This window comes from Neoarius graeffei, chromosome 3 (genome assembly GCF_027579695.1).
Source record: "Neoarius graeffei isolate fNeoGra1 chromosome 3, fNeoGra1.pri, whole genome shotgun sequence".
Classification (NCBI taxonomy): Eukaryota; Metazoa; Chordata; class Actinopteri; order Siluriformes; family Ariidae; genus Neoarius; species Neoarius graeffei.
Genome location: NC_083571.1, coordinates 118,098,501 through 118,117,772, shown reverse-complemented (window position 1 = coordinate 118,117,772; position 19,272 = coordinate 118,098,501). Strand labels below are relative to the sequence as shown.

The following is a 19,272-nucleotide window of genomic DNA, read 5'->3' as shown; positions in this document are numbered from 1 at the left end:
TTCAGAGAGGGTTTGGGCATGAGACTTGGTGAATGTGAGTTATGCATGCGTGTCTGTGTTGGAGGGTTTTAATTCCCTCTTTATTACCGCAGCTGTTTATGATCCAGTCAGCAACAAATACCAACAACAGTTTAGCCGACCTTGTTGCTGTGACTGTTTATGCACCAATTCAACAACATACACCATCTAATCTAAAACCGTTATAAAGGAATTCCAAACTTTTTTGAAATGTGAGGGTTGGTTTTGAAGTGTTATTTTTTCCATAGATATATATTCTTTGAGAAGGTTGCACCATTGTGTATTATTATACATACGGGACACTTTTTCCATGGAATAAAAACACGTGTTCTATTCCTTTCTAGTAGGTTTATTGATAGCATGCAATATTGTTATCATATCGCTTATCCTACATGTATTATATTGTCAGCCAGGAAAGAGAGAAGATAGGGTTAATTCAGTGTGAGGTTTAAGCACTAAATAAATAAACTGAAAACTGAAACTAAAGACGTGCTGAACACCCAAAAGGTGACCAAAACTTCACTGGATATTCTTCACGCATATTTACAAGAGAAAAACATACCAACGGACATCGAAAAACTGGAAAAGAGAGCAATAGTGGAAATACTGTCAAAGTTCTACTGAGAGGTGAGGAAAAGTGACGGAGACTTGTACAAGAGGATGTCACTCATGGACTTCACTCAGCAAAGCCCTTTTGTTTTGAACAACTGCAATGAAACAATTAACTCTGACCAAAAGTAACTTTGAACTTGAACTGTCTACCTAGCTTGTATATAAATTGGGTTGTTGTTCAGGCTTTTTGGACTCGGACCATTTTTATTGTTAGAACTTTGTACATTGGACTGACAAAACATTGAATTACATTCAATCAGAATCAGCATTCAGTATTGGTAAGTTACTGCCCTGTTCTTAACTATTTGGAAAATCTATAATTGTTCCATCAAATGGGGGTGTCATGGCTCAGGTGGATAAGGCGCCATACCATAAATCCGGGGACCCGGGTTCGATTCCGACCTGAGGTCGTTTCCCGATCCCTCCCCGTCTCTCTCCTGCTCATTTCTTGTCTCTACACTGTTCTATCCAATAAAGGTGAAAAAAGCCCAAAAAAAACTTTAAAAAAAAAATTGTTCCATCAAATGTGTATGTATAATAATAATATTGGCTGGCTTTTTTTCGTGGTCTATCAGATATATTCCATTCAGCTCCTCGTCTTCGACTCGTTCAGTATCATGCTCACTGAATGGAATATATCTGATAGACCACTCAACACCAGCCAATATTATTTAATTTATTCCTTGTTTTCCAGTTTAGAAGAACTGTTTTTTGGCAGTAGTTAAGGCAGTTAGGATGGGTCTAGGATTTGAGATTGGTGGGTTTATTTTTGATAGGTCTCCAAGTAAATAGAAAGATGGAGAAATTGGAATACTACTGTTTGTAATAATTGATAATTTGTTGATTTCTTCTCAGAAACGATTAATTGGAGGGCAAAGCCAGATGGAGTGAAAATAGTTATCTGGGATGTTTTATTTGCAGTGCAAACATGCGTCAGAGTCTGTGAAACCCGTTCAATACAAACTGTTTTGGGTGGAATGTGTTCTGTGGATTATCTTATCCTGTATTAATTGTAAGTTGCTGGTCATTGTGAAAATGTTCCTCGAGATTTGGGTCCAGCTTTCTGTGTCGAGGGTAACTGGCAGGTCTTTCTCGCAGGCTTGAACTGGGAAGGAGATTGCTGAGTCTACAGTCGAAATTAGTTTGTATAATTTTGAAAGGATCTTCCTTGGGTTGGTTAATTTGATGATTTGATTGATTAATGAGGATGGGAGTAAACTATTATTTGATATATTGATCTTAGATTTTAAAACAGACCTTAACTAAAGATATTGAAGGTATTGTGCTTTCCCAACATTGTATTTCTCTTCCAGTTGTTGGAAAGTTATGAGTTTGTTGTTCTGAAAAAGGTGCTGGAGATGTGCGAGTCCAGATTGTTTCTATGAATTAAAGTTAAGAGGTTTTTTATTCAACCCCTTGGCTGCCACCCATAATTAATTGTAATGGGCCGGGCATATAGGACAAAAATAGGTCAAAATTGGGATATTTTGATAATCTTTCTCTAACTTGTTCAGAACTTTATATTTTTAATATTTGTATAGAAAAATCACAAAAAACACTGTTGTAGAGTAAAAATAACTTTAGTAATCAAAAACAACTTCAAAAACATCCAAAAAAAAAAACAACAAGACAACGGTTCTTGTCAATGAGAACCTGTCCATAAACATGAATTACTAGTACTTGAAAACACAATGTACACCAAGGATCCATCTATTCCAAGTAACTGGGTACCATTTTTATGATGGTCTGTGGTATGACCCAACCATGAATAGAACTCACGATCAAGAGGCGGACATGCTAACCACTAGGCCAACTCGCACTAATGTGTTGCTGTGAAGTAAAAGTAATGTGCCATGTAAGGTACATAAAAGGAGGCGTTTATGATGAGGAGCATACGTCATAAGGCACAGCGGTAAAAGATTTCATGATGTATGTGACTCGTCCAAGGGCATTGAAGGGGTTAATAGAAAGTCTGAGTTATGCCATATTGGGGCGTACTTACAGGGTTTAGAGGGCTGAAGGAGGCGGGGCCAGGTGCATAGTTCTGGATGGTTAAAGAGGTGGGGTTGAGTGGATTCTTGGATTTCACGTGATGTCACATCCGCCTCATTAATTATTCAAAACTTTAGCTGGTGGTCGACCAAAGCTCAGTTGACAAAGCGTTTGTACGGAGAAGGTGCATTGCTCACATGAAAAATGCCTCACGCTTGCGTTGTTTTTAGGTTGTTTGAATCGATCAAACCGTGAAACTGATAAAAGTTTCTTCAGGGTTCCCCATGAACTAATTAAAAAGGGTGAATGAACCCAGGATTTCACAAAAAGACGTGGAGAAAGGCAGCTTTCGAACCTCTGACTGAAATCGAAGGGAGCCGAGTCGAAGCATGCTCGAGTTTGCAGTGATCACTTGGTGAAAGGTTTGTATTTCCCTCTCAGCTCTGTCCTTAGTGTTTTCCAAGTACTTTTCTTGCTATGTGTCGTTATTTTACGGTGCTTTTTTTAGTCCCAAAGCGCTAACGTCCCCAGCTGTTTCTTTGTTTACGCCTCACAAAGTCCATATGCATGAAGGTCGCGACAAAATTCTTCCCCAGCCGTACAGTTACAATGCACCGTGATCACTTCTCCGTCTTGTTTAACTAAGATCCAGGTCTTTAAAGGGGTTTCTGATGATCTTTGTGAATGATTTAGCTGAGAGATAAGAGCCAACACAAGTGAGAATCAAGTGAACTGTTGTTTGTTTACACTTCAACTTGCAGCGCTTCGTTGTAAAGACGCGAACGAAAAGCTGAAAAAACCCACACTTCCACAGGCAAAAACAATCCAGGATTCATTGGGCAGTGACTTGATCCCGAGGTCCTTTACCCAGCCACGTACAAAGAAGTTGTAAGCCTCCGTACTCTTCCACGCTTTCATCTGTTTTGCGGTGTAGAAGGACGTCTGCAACACCAGATAGTTGGAGATGTCGGGGAACTCGACTGAAGGGTAGTTTTTGAGATCGTATGACAAATCCTTCTTTCCCAGACTGTAGCGGTCGATTCCATTGCACATAGCAACCTTCTGAAGATATCTAAAGCCAGCAGTGGCTTCTAGATTACGACAGACTCTGATAAGTTATCGCTAGTTGTTTGCGCTACAGCAGCTGTTTTGGTTTGCTCGACCACCAGCTGTTTTACCGGAAGTGAAATTGCTAAAAAAAGTCATGTGACTGAAACCCAAGAATGGCTCCAGAGAACCAAAGGGGGCGGGGCCAGATGGATAGCTTCAGAGAACTAAAGGGTTGGGGCCAGGTAAATGGCTCGAGAGAACTGAAGGGGGTTCTGGTTACAAACTGTTAAAATAGTAATCTGTAAACTCCATAAAGAGAAATGTAAAGTACAACCTGAATGGATTAATCACGATTAACAAAATTCATGATGGGTATTCAGGAAAATAAATCAATAAAAAAATAAAAATCAGAACAGTTTAATGAACTTGATTATGGACTATTTATAATTCCTTGTGACAAAGAAATAAACTCCATATTACTGTCTCATTAAGGAACGCAGTCATGGCCAATTCTACACTTTCATTTCCTGTATATGGAACACAAAATATAGCAGTTATTTTCGGCAGTTACATAACCCAGTGCTCGTGTATCTGTCCATATTAAACTCAAAGAACCGATCAAAGGAACTGCTCGAGAGGTGTGATAGATTGGGAAGCAGGCTTTATTTGGCCCGGAGGAAGAGTGTGTGTGTGTGTGTGTGTGCGTGTGTGTGTGTGTGTGTGTGTGTGTGTGTGTTTCTTTTGCTGGCTTGAGTTATAAAACAGGAACTAGGAAACAAACATCCATGCAGGACTGTTATTACGTGTGAGATTTAAAGCCCCATGACTGAAAGAAACCTTATTTTTAGTCACATCACTGTATCCGGTGCTTCAACTCTTAAATGGAACGTTATGAAAAAAATATTCATGGCCACCTTCTGGATAATATAACGATTCTTCCCGCAGTATCTGCTCACACGTTCAAGGTGACATTAAAATGTTAAAATATGTATTAAAACTGTATTTGTTAAGAGGGTCACACTTGACTTTTTGCAGTTTAGCAAAACAGTGTAGAAATACTTGGATTTTCATTCGGTAGGTTAAAAAAACCTGTAAGTAATCCTGTTTTAAAATCTTGTTGCACAATTTTTATGATGTAAAATTTGATTTACGTGTTAATATAATTATACTGTTTTGCTGTATTAACATTTTTCAGTCCTTACACTTGTACATTTGTAAAAGATTGAATGTCTTTGCCTGGCTCCCAGTTCAGTCCATCACGATTCTAGGTTTTAGCTTCATTTATTAAACTATTTAAAAAACAAAACAAAAAAGCAATCCAATTCATAACATTCTGAGAAATCCATACAGGTTTGAACAGGTGAGGGAAATGCAGCCATTTTGTCACGTTTGTTGTTTGATATGTTATGAATTAATTGATATGTGCAGTATTTTTATTTATATATATATATCACAGGTGGCTTCTCCAGTGAGGAGAGGGAGGAAGATCCTCCTTAAAAATTCTAAGAATAAAAAGTTGAAATTGTCTTGACCAATTTAATGAATTGCTGTCCTTGAATATTACTATTTTACTGCCAAATACGACATGTACATTATATTCGTTTCTCTGGGTGAAATTACATTAGCACCCCCTATCGCTCGCTATTAGAAATTACTGCACGGAGGATCTTCCTCCCTTCGGCTCCCATTCACTCCGATTCAAACAGTCTCCGGCACTGGCGGCTCGTGGTTAACATAGACTTCAATGAGAGAGAGGAGGAAAATCCTCCTCTAAGAGGGTGGGACTAGCTAAGAGATCTGACAAGTGCTACAAAATATCAACCAATAGGCTGCAGCCCTAGTTGCGCAATGAACCAATAAGTAGAGGCCTTAGCTGCCTGGGGGGAGGGGTTATCTTATCAAACTTAACTTCTAGATCTGGTGACTCGGGCACTTCGGCAGTCAGAGTGAGAACGGCGAGGTGGAAGTGGATTGACTATGTTATAGATATTCTACGAATAAAGTAATGGAAACAGAGGACGTGGTGAATGTTTTGCTTGCAAAACCCTTCCATGGGCTGAGCTACAGTGAAAAATTAGCCATCAAAGCAGCAGGTAGACCAACCCCTAAAATCGAAATCACAAAACCCAATGGCAAAGGCAGTACAGTGAATGCTACATGGTTTGCTAGGTACACATGGCTCACTGGTAGCGTTACCACCCATCGATTATATTGCTGGCCCTGTTTGCTAATGAACAATGCCAAATCACAAGCGTGGAGTGTTCATGGTTTCAATGATTTAAAAAATCTAGATAGGGCAACCAAACACCATGAGAAGTGTCAAGACCACGTTGGTGCTGCTATCCGACTGTCCTTACTAGGCACCATGCCAATAGATAGGGTGGTAGACGAGGGTGTGCGGCTGCAAATCCAGCAGCACAATGCTAAAGTGAGTCGCAATAGAGAGGTATTAAAACGTCTGATAGATGCAACAGCCTACCTAGGCATGCAAGAGTTGTCACTGAGGGGACATGAAGAAGGGGGGAATTCGGACAATAATTGCAATTACAGGGAGCTAGCGGAGGTTATTGCTCGCTATGATCGTGTTCTGGCAGAGCATCTGGAAAGTTCGACTGTCTTCACAGGCATGTCAAAAACAATCCAGAATGATCTAATATCCGCTATAGCTGGTTCAATTAATTCAGAAATCCAAAAGCAACTTAACACGGCACCCTTCTTCTCGTGGCAAATCGATGAGACCACAGACATAAGCTGTCATTCACAGCTGTCTGTCATCTTGCGCTATGTCGATAATCAAGGTACAATTCAGGAACGCTTTCTAGGATTTTTTGATGTGTCCAGTGGTCGCAGTGCACAATCCTTGTTCGATTTCGTGCAGACTGAGTTGTCAGGTTTCAATTTCAAGGATAAACTTGTCGCTCAGACTTACGATGGTGCCGCGGTCATGGCCTCGGACTTGAATGGCCTTCAGGCAAAGGGAGAGAATTGGCTCCCTGTGCAACATTTGTCCACTGCTATGCACATCGCTTAAACCTAGTTTTAAGTCAGGGTGTTAAGACCATTCCCCAAGCAAAATACTTCTTTGCTCACTTGGGTGGCTTCACGTCTTTTTTCTCCAAGTCCAGCAAGAGGGTTTCTTTACTCGAGGAGTTCAGTTGCGCCCGCATTCCCCGGAGCGCTCCCACTCGCTGGAACTTTTCCTCTAGGGTTGTGAACACGGTTGCTTCAAATTATGACGAACTACTTCAGATTTTTGAGAACATTACTGAGCGCCCAATGATGGATGATGAGACAATACGTTTAGCTGATGGTTTGAGGTCGAAAATGCAAGAGTTTGAATTTGCGTTTTTACTCTTCACTTTTGAGCAGTTGTTTTCGCACACTGACGTGGTGTTTGACATCTTGCAGCACAAATCCATGGATGTCGCCTTTTGCAAACGGCGAATAGAGAATCTCCTGCAAATATTGGATGAGCTAAAAGTACAGAGCGCCTTTGACAAAATCTACGCCAGGGCTGCCTCTCTAACAGAAGACCCTGACTTGTCTCACAGGGTCAAAAGAAGGCTGCTTAATCCCCGTCAGTCCTACAGAGCACTTTATCATTCCATCCACGACAACTTGCGCACTCAAATAACTCAGCGCTTTCAACACCTTGACCGCTTGCGCTTCATGGAGCTTTTGGATGCGGCGAAATTCGACTCGTTCAAAATATCATTTCCTACGCAGCTACTGTCAAATTTGATGGAGACATATGGCCATCTTTTTGATCAAGAAAAGCTGAGAATCGAACTGCAGCATTTTTATCACAATGCAGAAATAAATTCATCAAGAAAACTTTGCGATGCCCTTGGCTTCATGAAGTCCAGCGGTCTTGATGGGGCGATGCCACAGTTGTACAGGCTCATGTCCCTGATTGGAACAATTGGCACAACCTCTGCAGGGGTTGAAAGGAGTTTTTCGTGCCTCAAGAGAATTAAAACGTACACACGCAACGCAATGGGGCAGGAGAGATTAAAATATCTGGCCATTATTTCAATTGAAAAAAAGATTCTCAAGACACTCCAAAAAGATCCAGCGTGGTACGATCAGGTCACAGATAGATTTGCAAATCAGACAGCACGGAGAATTGACTTGATATATAAATAGGGAGCCTCAATCAGTTGGCCTGAATCATTCCTTAACATCAATGTTTGTCTTAAACACGGCTATATCCCATGTAAATAGTTGTGAAATAATGTTATTGTTGTTCTTTTACTTGTTGACTGTTGCCAGTTGTTTGACACCATGGAAAGGATGTTAATGAATTATTTAGGAAAAACTATTATCAACTCAACCCGTGCGTGTAACTATAGCTGGTCCAGCAGGTGCGGTCGCACTGGGGCCCGTGACCTTCAACCAAGTATTCCTTCCTCCCTCACTTTTACAAAAGCCAGCCACCACTGATATATACAGTCCTGTGCAAAAGTCTTTGGCACCCTATGTTGTTGTTTTCATGCAAACGTTGTTATAGATTTCTGTTTTATGATTTCTACATGATCGAGAGCACTTTTCAGATGAAAAAAGAAAGCATAATGAAGGCTGCTGGGTTTTGGTGTAAAATGAAGAAGTGAGTGTGACAGTCAAAGTGTGCAGAAGAACTGTGGCTGGTTCTGTAAGATGCTCAGGAAAACCTACAGATCATTTACACATAAAACTGACCTCACTGGACCTCAGACGGATATATATATATATATATATATATACACGGTGTGTGTGTGTGTATGTATGTATATATATACGGTGTGTGTGTGTGTGTATATATATATATATATATATATATATATATATATATATATATATATAAAACATTTAAGTTATTCCATGAAATCGAGTTGTACATGAGCTGATGGCTATAATCCATGTACAGCGAGATTGAGTGGAATAACTTTTATTCTCTTCACATTCACTGGGTTTTGAGAAACAGAGCATTTTTATTTTTATTTTTTGCAACTTTGATAAATAAAAACTTTTAAAAATTCAACAAATTGTAATATTTAAAGATGAAGAATGTAAACAAACCGGCGAAATGACAGGAGCAATTTGTGAAAAATGCGATAATAATAATTCTTAAAAAAATAAAAAGATATGTTCTTACCATCAAATACTTTAATTCCATACAATGGTGCTTAAAAGTTTGTGAACCCTTTAGAATTTTCTATATTTCTGCATAAATATGACCTAAAACATCATCAGATTTTCACACAAGTCCTAAAAGTAGATAAAGAGAACCCAGTTAAACAAATGAGACAAAAATATTATACTTGGTCATTTAATTATTGAGGAAAATGATCCAATATTACACATCTGTGAGTGGCAAAAGTATGTGAACCTCTAGGATTAGCAGTTAATTTGAAGGTGAAATTAGAGTCAGGTGTTTTCAATCAATGGGATGACAATCAGGTGTGAGTGGGCACCCTGTTTTATTTAAAGAGCAGGGATCTATCAAAGTCTGATCTTCACAACACATGTTTGTGGAAGCGTATCATGGCACGGACAAAGGAGATTTCTGAGGACCTCAGAAAAAGCGTTGTTGATGCTCATCAGGCTGGAAAAGGTTACAAAACCATCTCTAAAGAGTTTGGACTCCACCAATCCACAGTCAGACAGATTGTGTACAAATGGAGGAAATTCAAGACCATTGTTACCCTCCTCAGGAGTGGTCGACCAACGAAGATCACTCCAAGAGCAAGGCATGTAATAGTCAGCGAGGCCACAAAGGACCCCAGAGCAACTTCTAAGCAACTGAAGGCCTCTCTCACATTGGCTAATGTTAATGTTCATGAGGCCACCATCAGGAGAACACTGAACAACAATGGTGTGCATGGCAGGGTTGCAAGGAGAAAGCCACTGCTCTCCAAAAAGAACATTGCTGCTCATCTGCAGTTTGCTAAAGATCATGTGGACAAGCCAGAAGGCTATTGGAAAAATGTTTTGTGGACAGATGAGACCAAAATAGAACTTTTGGTTTAAATGAGAAATGTTATGTTTGGAGAAAGGAAAACACTGCATTCCAGCATAAGAACCTTATCCCATCTGTGAAACATGGTGGTGGTAGTATCATGGTTTGGGCCTGTTTTGCTGCATCTGGGCCAGGACGGCTTACCATCATTGATGGAACAACGAATTCTGAATTATACCAGCGAATTCTAAAGGAAAATGTCAGGACATCTGTCCATGAACTGAATCTCAAGAGAAGGTGGGTCATGCAGCAAGACAACGACCCTAAGCACACAAGTCGTTCTACCAAAGAATGGTTAAAGAAGAATAAAGTTAATGTTTTGGAATGGCCAAGTCAAAGTCCTGACCTTAATCCAATGGAAATGTTGTGGAAGGACCTGAAGCGACCAGTTCATGTGAGGAAACCCACCCACATCCCAGAGTTGAAGCTGTTCTGTACGGAGGAATGGGCTAAAATTCCTCCAAGCCGGTGTGCAGGACTGATCAACAGTTACCGCAAACGTTTAGTTGCAGTTATTGCTGCACAAGGGGGTCACACCAGGTACTGAAAGCAAAGGTTCACATACTTTTGCCACTCACAGATATGTAATATTGGATCATTTTCCTCAATAAATAAATGACCAAGTATAATATTTTTGTCTCGTTTGTTTAACTGGGTTCTCTTTATCTACTTTTAGGACTTGTGTGAAAATCTGATGATGTTTTAGGTCATATTTATGCAGAAATATAGAAAATTCTAAAGGGTTCGCAAACTTTCAAGCACCACTGTATTTGTTGCTTTTTTTGGTATTTTTTAAGGTTTTCTTTTCGAGTAGAGTTTTTATTTTGTCCTCGGTTGATTCAGCAACATGCTCCACCATTTTGTTTTTCTCTATTCATGGTATATGAGCTGATAGCCTCGTAGCAGAGTAGCCAATCAGAGTGTGCGATTGCTCATATCCAGTGAATATGGATAGAATAAATATATATAGTAAATGTGGATATAATATGTATTTTAATTCTGTTTATTATTTGGACTGATGTGTTTTTAAAATTTCATGTCATCAGCTATGTTGTAGATTCATTAATAATTCCTAATTATCTAATAGTTAAATAATAAAAATCTTAACTGCTGCTTTTTTAACTGGTATTTTCATTGAGTCAGATGTTTGATCATTTCACTTAAATATAATTTGCTCCCCTTTTTCCTCTCCTGCTGTTAAAAGACAACATTAACCGTATAATGATTTCCTTTTCACTGTATCCTCAGAGTCCAGTGAAATGATGTACGTCATCATGTATGTGTGTTTTTCAGATTAAAGGTTCATGGTCATCTAAACGAGGCAAAGATAACTACAACCCCTACAGCTACGGCAACATCCTCACCAACTGCTGCGCTGCTCTGTGTAGCCCGTTACCGCCCAGGTGAGCCAGCGTCACTCAACCCCAATCTACCCTTCTGCTTTTCTTTATTACTCCCGTTCTTTCTCTCTTCAATCAATCACAACGCTCTTCCTCATTGTGAAGGGGAAACAAAAGTCTTTTTTCAGCTGAGATCTTCATCTGCACGCTCGGGAGGTAATTTTATTCACTCACTGATTCAGGGATCTGATTAGGCTTCGTGATGAGTTCAGCTGAATATGAATGATGTGTCTCTCGACTCCCTGTGAGCAGCTTTATGAGAGCAGGTTCGTGCTGTAGAAACCTCTGCATGCTCCAGTTGAAGAAAGAGCAGCGTCAGTGACTCCGCACATGCAAATCCGTCATTTTGAAGTTTTTCCATTCAAGTGCACGTCTATGGACGGATGGAGAAAAATATAGTAATGAGCCAAACCAAGAGCTAAATGTACAGAACCAGTCAAAACTCCGGACACACTTTCTAATTCAATATTTTATCTTTATTTTTATTTATTAAAAGCCACTTCATGTCTTAAAGTAACGATGGATGTTGTTTCTCTTTACTTACTTGTTCGGTTCATGACCCAAGTTGTGGTGTTGAATCGGGCTATTGACTGAATTTTGATTATATACTGTTTGATCTCAAACGCATTAAAAAGGCAAGAAATTGCACTAATTACCTTTTGACGAGACGCAGCTGTTAACTGAAAAGCGTTCCAGGTGAGTGGGATTTAAAAAAAATAGGCACATCTCTGGTTGAGACCAAATCTGACATTAGGGAGGAAGGAAGGAGAGATCAAAGAAAAAAATAAAGGAAAGAAAGAACCTGAAAAAAGAAACAAAGAGAAAATAAGAAAGGAAAGAAAGAAAGAAAGAAAAAGAACAAGAGAAAAAGAACAAAGAAAAAGAAAGAACAGAAAGAAAGAAGTGAAAAAGAACAAGAAAGAACAAGAGAAGAAAAAGAAAGAACAAAGAAAAGAGAAAAAAGAAAGAACAAGAGAACAAAGAAAGAAAGAAAGAAAGAAAGAAAGAAAGAACAAGAGAAGAAAGAAAGAAAAAGAACAGAAAGAAAGAACAAGAAAGAAAGAAAGAACAAGAGAAGAAAAAGAAAACAAAGAAAGAAGAGAAAAAGAACGAAAGAAAGGACAAGAGAACAAAGAAAGAAGAATGAGAAGAAAGACAAAGAAAACAAGAGAAGAAAGAAAGAAAGAAAGAAAGAAAGAAAGAAAGAAAGAAAGAAAGAGGGGTTTATTACTGTTTATTACTGAGGGGTTTATTACTGAGGGGTTTATTACTGTTTATTACTGAGGGGTTTATTACTGTTTATTACTGTTTATTACTGAGGGGTTTATTACTGAGGGGTTTATTACTGTTTATTACTGAGGGGTTTATTACTGAGGGGTTTATTACTGTTTATTACTGAGGGGTTTATTACTGTTTATTACTGAGGGGTTTATTACTGAGGGGTTTATTACTGTTTATTACTGAGGGGTTTGTTACTGTTTATTACTGAGGGGTTTATTACTGTTTATTACTGAGGGGTTTATTACTGTTTATTACTGAGGGGTTTATTACTGTTTATTACTGAGGGGTTTATTACTGTTTATTACTGTTTATTACTGAGGGGTTTATTACTGTTTATTACTGAGGGGTTTATTACTGAGGGGTTTATTACTGAGGGGTTTATTACTGTTTATTACTGAGGGGTTTATTACTGTTTATTACTGAGGGGTTTATTACTGTTTATTACTGAGGGGTTTATTACTGAGGGGTTTATTACTGTTTATTACTGAGGGGTTTGTTACTGTTTATTACTGAGGGGTTTATTACTGTTTATTACTGTTTATTACTGAGGGGTTTATTACTGTTTATTACTGAGGGGTTTATTACTGTTTATTACTGAGGGGTTTATTACTGTTTATTACTGTTTATTACTGAGGGGTTTATTACTGTTTATTACTGAGGGGTTTATTACTGAGGGGTTTATTACTGTTTATTACTGAGGGGTTTATTACTGTTTATTACTGAGGGGTTTATTACTGAGGGGTTTATTACTGTTTATTACTGAGGGGTTTATTACTGTTTATTACTGAGGGGTTTATTACTGTTTATTACTGTTTATTACTGAGGGGTTTATTACTGTTTATTACTGAGGGGTTTATTACTGTTTATTACTGAGGGATTCGCTTCCTGTTTGTGTTTATTACTGAAGGCGAGTAAACTCCTGTTAAACAGCCGCTCCTCTTTCACCAGCAGTGATTTGGGCGTGAAGCGCTTCTGAGTCGTGAGGAAGTCGGCCGTTTTAAAAATGAGTCTTGAAACTTGCATCGTGAAGTAACGTTCAGGGAAAAAGGGGCGGAGCTGAACCTCTCTGACTCTGAAAAAGGGGCGGAGCTAATTTCCAGGCCAGAAATCTATGAAGAGTGACCTGAATTAAAGAAACTTGGCTTCACCAGTTTGATCCGTTGCATGGCATGATCAAATCCCAGTTCTTAAGTATGTTTAAAAACTGCATGATTATACAGTTACAGAAACCTCTTTACAGACTGCACCTTTAACACCTCGTCATCTACTGGTTCATCAGAATTACAGCGGGTCTCGTTTATTACATTTATTTCTAAATCAGATCAAAAGAAACGCGGTGTTGATGAAAAGCCTGTCGGTTTACAGAATCATGTGCATCCTATTACAGTTCGAGTCCAAGGAGTCAAACTGCTGGATGAAATATTTCAATTGCATGTGCAAATTTAATGAAAGTTTTGTGAAAACCAGAACAAATTATTAAATCCAAAACAAATTAAGACAAAATTAGAAGAGCCATTCCAGTAGGGCAAAAGTAATGGTATCCTATTCAAAAAAAATGGCAGGCTTGATTTATGTCAGAATGTAGCTCGGCTGCATAACGAAGCTTTATCAGTGTTTCGTCGTTGTTTTCAGCTCCCTGTGAGTTTTGCATCTTTGCCTCAGCTGTGCTGTGAATGTGCTTCGTAACTTACGGGCGAATGACATTTATTAACATACGCATGCGAGTACAAAGACGAGGAAGCTTTTGTGAATATGGCAGGAATTTTTCGTCATCCCAAGATCTGAGATCTGAGAAAAGTCCATTATGACATCATCGGTATTTAACATCGCCTAGCTCAAGACATGACTTCAAGCATCTGGAACTTATCCATAGTTAGATTGCATCTCTCTCTCTGGCGTGCCAGGTGCTTCTCTTCTCTCTTCCTCACTGATTATAGTTTATATCGAGGCAGCTTGGTTCCGTTCCTGCACGAACACGATGCAGTTGAGCTCCAGTCTCAATCTGAAGTGTCTGAAGATCAGGGCCAGGTGTGTTTAAATTAAACTGTGCAGTGGAAAATCATCAGGAGCTTTAGGAATGAACCTCAGCACGTCTGCTTTATGTAAAAGAGGTTTATGAGACACACGCACACAGAGTTTTGTATGCCATTAGCAAGTTTCCCATCTAAACAGAGCTGGATCAAGGCTGGTACAAGTGGCTGCCATCTGTTTCATGTGTGGGCATACAGAGTGGGAGGAAGTACCTTCCGAGACACACACACACACACACACACACACACACACACAGGAAGGCAGAGGCAGAGACCCTCTTGATTCCCTCAAGCTCATTCATTCTTCTGTATTCACCCACACTTAGTGACTCATACACTCTTTTTGCTCAAAGCAGCTCATTGCGTGTCTCTCTCTCTCTCTCTCTCTCTCTCTCTCTCTCCTTCAGTTTGATTGACAGGAGAGGTCTTGTAGAACCTGATGCCCCTCAGCCAACAGCTCAGTCAAATGGGACCAACGCATGTCCTACAACTCAGCTCCAGAGTCATATGGTAAGGTGTAAGATGTGTGTATGAGGGGAAGAAAAGTCAGTAAAGGAGTTTGCTTTAGTTTTGAACCGGACCTATGATGCTAATGGAGGTGAGAGTGAAGGTCTCTCTCACCCAGAATCTTGGCCACATTTTCATTTACTTGCTTCAGATTACAATCTTAAGCTTTCCAACTATGTTTATCGGTTTATTAATATTACAATTGATAGTACATGGTAATAATATTTGTGCGCATGTGATCATACAAACAGAACGTTAACGCCTGGCCAGAGGTGGCACTGAAAGAACATGAACTTATAAACACAGACTTGGGCCAGCTTTCAAGAAGTGCACTCGTGTTAAACTTGGGTATACGTTCACACTGATTACAAAATAAACAAATAATAATAGTAAATAAAATAATAATCATTTAAAAGGGGGCCTTTGTGAATGATGATATGGCAGACGTACAGGAAGCTTTATTTACCGTGGCGGTGGAGAGGAGGCGGGTTTGTACAGCGTTATCTACACTAATGTACAATACTCACAAACTCTACAGGGAACACAAACACAGGTTAGAAGAAGACAAACTTTTTTCCTCCGTGTCTGACAGTAAAATTGAGGAAACTTGTCCTGTTTTAGGTTAGTTAGGATCCCCCCATTTGTGAAATGTCAGAATAATCAGAGAGAGATTTTTAATTTCTTTCATCAAAGTCAGAAGTTTACATACACTTGGTAAATATTTGGTAGATTTGCCTTTGAACTGTTTAACTTGGATCAAGCGGTTTGAGTCGCCTACCACAAGTTTCTCACAATATCTTGCTGGAATTTTGGCCCATTCCTCCTGACAGAACTGGTGGAGCTGAGTCAAATTTGTGGGCCTTCTTGCTCGCACACGCCTTTTCAGTGCCATCCACAAATGTTCTATGGAGCACTTGCATGTGACGTCACAGCTGATCCAGATTGTGACAGACGCCATCTTGTCGGCCAAACGCCATATTTCCGCCTTCTACTTCTGCTTCTACCTTTTCTTCTGGAAAACCCTACTATATACAATTCTACTACAACAGCTGCGGCTACAAGCTCTCCCTACCTGTGCACGTTTTTTATGTTTTTTGTGTGTATTTTTGTGTGTTGTTCGTCTGTACCGGACTTCAATATCCACTACAACCGTATGGACTTACTGGACATTGGTTTCCAGCAGAAAATGACGGTTTGTAGCGATTTCCATTGCATGCACAACATTCCGGACGAGATAGCGAGACCAGCAGGGTCTCCGTGGATTGTTATCGGGTCTGGCAGGCGAAGGAGGCGGCGTCGGGAGCGGAAGCAAAAGCGAGGCTGCAGAGCCGGCCTGTTGACTAAGCTCAGAAAACAGCCACTCAAATCTCCACTGCCAAGCCTCTACCTCTCCAACGCCAGATCCATGGTAAACAACACGGACGATTTGGAATTACAGCTGGAATTACCTTATTCTATTCTATAATCGGCTGGTCAGTGCTATACTCAATACTTAAGTGACTTACCCGTCCAATGAGGATTATTTTCTTGTTTACAAGATGCCACATCTGAGTCGCTGACAAATCCTGAATTTCTGTAAAGATAACTGTCCAGAGGTTTATAAGCACGCAGTGCTTCACCACTGAACAGCGAGGGAAAGTTAATGAGGTAATTATACACGTCCGGGTATTCCGCTAGCAGTTCAATATCCACTGACACGGTCGTGAAAACTACGTCCAGTAAGCCATAAGGGTCACTAATCTGTAGATCGTTTATTTTAGACATATATCTAGTTATCTGTTCATTAGAAAAATGAGCCGTGTAGTCCGTCGGTTGAAATTGATCCATTCTGTACACGAGTGCAGCAGTATTCAGCTGTGTTTTTTACCGACAAGATGGCGGCTGTGTACTTTCCGGTCACGTGACTGCAAGATCTCTATAGGATTGAAGTCAGGGCTTTGTGAGGGCCACTCCAATACCTTCACTTTGTTGTCCTGAAGCTACTTTGCAGCTAATTTAGAGGTATGCTTGGGGTCATTGCCCATTTGAAGACCCAGCCACACCCAAGCTTTAACTTTTTGACTGATGTCTTGAGATGTTGCTTCAATATATGCACATAATTTTCTTTCCTCATGACGCCGTCTGTTTTGTGAAATGCACCAGTCCCTCCTGCAGCAAAGCAGCCCCACAACATGATGATGCCATGCCCATACTTCATGGTTGAGATGATGTTCTGAGGCTTGCAAGCTTCCCCCTTTCTCCTCTAAACATAACGATGATCATTATGCCCAAACAGTCCCATTTTTGTTTCATCAGACCATAGGACATGTCTCCAGAAATGAAGATCTTTGACCCCATGTGCAGCCACAAACTGTAATCTGGCTTTTTCATGGTGGTTTTGGAGCAGTGGCTTTCTCCTCACTGAGTGGCCTTTCAGCTCCTGTCGGTACAGAACTCGCTTTACTGTGGATAATGATACTCTCTTATCGGTTTCAGCCAGCATCTTTACAAGGTCTTTCGCTGTTATTCTGGGGTTCATTTGCACATTTCGCACCAAAGCACGTTCGTCTCTGGGACCCAGAAGCTGTCTCCTTCCTGAGCGGTGTGATCACTGTGTGCTCCCATGGTGTTTAGACTTGTGTATTATTGTTTGAACAGATGAACGTGGGACCTTCAGGCATCTGGAAATTGTACCCAAGGATGAACCAGACTTGTGAAGATCCACAATTCTTTTCCTGATGTCTTGGTTGATTTCTTTTGATTTTCCCATGATGTCCTGTGAAGAGGCCCTTGTGTCTGAAGGTGTGCCTTAAAATACATCCACAGGTGCCAGTGTGCCTTCAATTAACTCAAATTATGTCAATTAGCCAATCAGAAGCTTCTAATGCCAAAACATCGTCATGTGGAATGCTCCAAGCTGTTTAAAGTCACAGTCAACTTGGTGTATGTAAACTTCTGACATTGATGAAAGTAATTAAAAATTCTCTGAAAATTTCTCTCTCTGATTATTCTGACATTTTACAGATTAAAAAAAATTGGGGGTCTTAAATGACCTAAAACAGGAAAAGTTTCCTCAGTTTTACTGACAGACAGAGAGAAACAAAAGTTTGTCTTTTTCTGGACTGTATGTAAACTGCTAGTTGCAGCTGTATATAGATATACATAGATGTGTGAAGTGGATTATAGTAAATTGGCAGAAAAGAACTGAATTGATTCCAGAAATTTAAGAAAAGGTTTCCATGTCCTGTAAAATTTTGTGGTGGAGCCACGCAACGTAGCCCTCGTCTTCTAGCTGGGAATAGAACAAAAGGTCTTTTAACCAGTCAAAGACTGTTGGTGGAGTGGAAGATTTCCATCTCAGTAAGATTAATCTCTGAGCTAACAAAGTGGTGAATGCTACGAAGTCAGCCTTATATTTAGGGATCAGTAGGGTGGAGGGTAGCGCTCCAAACAGCATAGTTACTGGAATAGGATCAGAAGGTACATTTAATATAGTAGATAGAATATTGAAGATGTCAGTCCAATAGTTGTGGAAAGAGGGGCAAGACAAGAACGTGTGTTGAAGAGGCTGGGGCTTGCTGGCATCAGTCACAGACGGGGCTGATGTGTGGGTAGATCTTCGAGAGCTTCTCCTTCCTCCAGTGCGTACGGTGGAGAATCTCAAACTGTAGGAGGCCGTGTTTGGCACAGAAAGAGGAAGAACGTACTCGATACAAGACCTTCTCCCAAATGTCCTCATCAAGCACCTTTCCAAGACCCTGTTCCCAAAGGTTCTTAATGGAAGCTAGCGTAGGGTTGTATTCAGAGTAAATTCTACTATACATGCAGGATATAATGTCCCTTTCACTATGAACTGGTTTTAGTGAACATTTATCTCAAATTGCAGTTTTAAGCTGCAGTAATGCTGCATAATTACAGGGAGAGTCTACAAATTCTCTTATGATCGAGCTTTCTAGAACAGATCCAGAATTAAACACACTTTTTTTTTCCTTTATTGTTTCTCTATTCCAAGTGCCACCAAGATCAATGCATCCAGAGCACCAAATTCGTTTTGCAGGCCGCCACCACGCCTCTCCTTCACGTCCAGCCGGTGCTGCTGAGCGGAGGTGCTATCCTGCCGGTCAAACCGTCAGTAGGTGTCCCGTGCTCGCTTCACCCCTCGCTGCCTTCCTCCACCACCAGTCTCGGCTGCGGGGGCGAGATTTTGGCTTTACACGACCCCGAAAGCCTTTGCCACCACCACCACCAGCTCAGCCACGAGGCCTTCGCCAGCCCGGAGGAGATGCCCTCCCCAGCTATCGCGCTGCCCTGTGCCGCCCATCTGGCGCAGCTGTACGACCTGGCCAGCCAAGACTCGCTGCACGAGGATTCAGTACGTGGCCTGGTGAAGCTCAGCTCCGTGTGA

The 19,272-nt window shown here is 40.4% G+C and overlaps 1 protein-coding gene across 1 annotated transcript in view; it reads left to right on the top strand.

The window, feature by feature from the left end:
* zdhhc14 (zinc finger DHHC-type palmitoyltransferase 14) overlaps positions 1-19,272 on the top strand; it is a 92,034-nt gene extending 72,762 nt beyond the window's left edge. The window contains exons 7-9 of the mRNA XM_060916164.1: positions 10,964-11,073; positions 14,789-14,891; positions 18,880-19,272. Of these exons, the coding sequence (XP_060772147.1) occupies positions 10,964-11,073; positions 14,789-14,891; positions 18,880-19,272 (606 nt within the window). The remainder of the gene's footprint in view (positions 1-10,963; positions 11,074-14,788; positions 14,892-18,879) is intronic.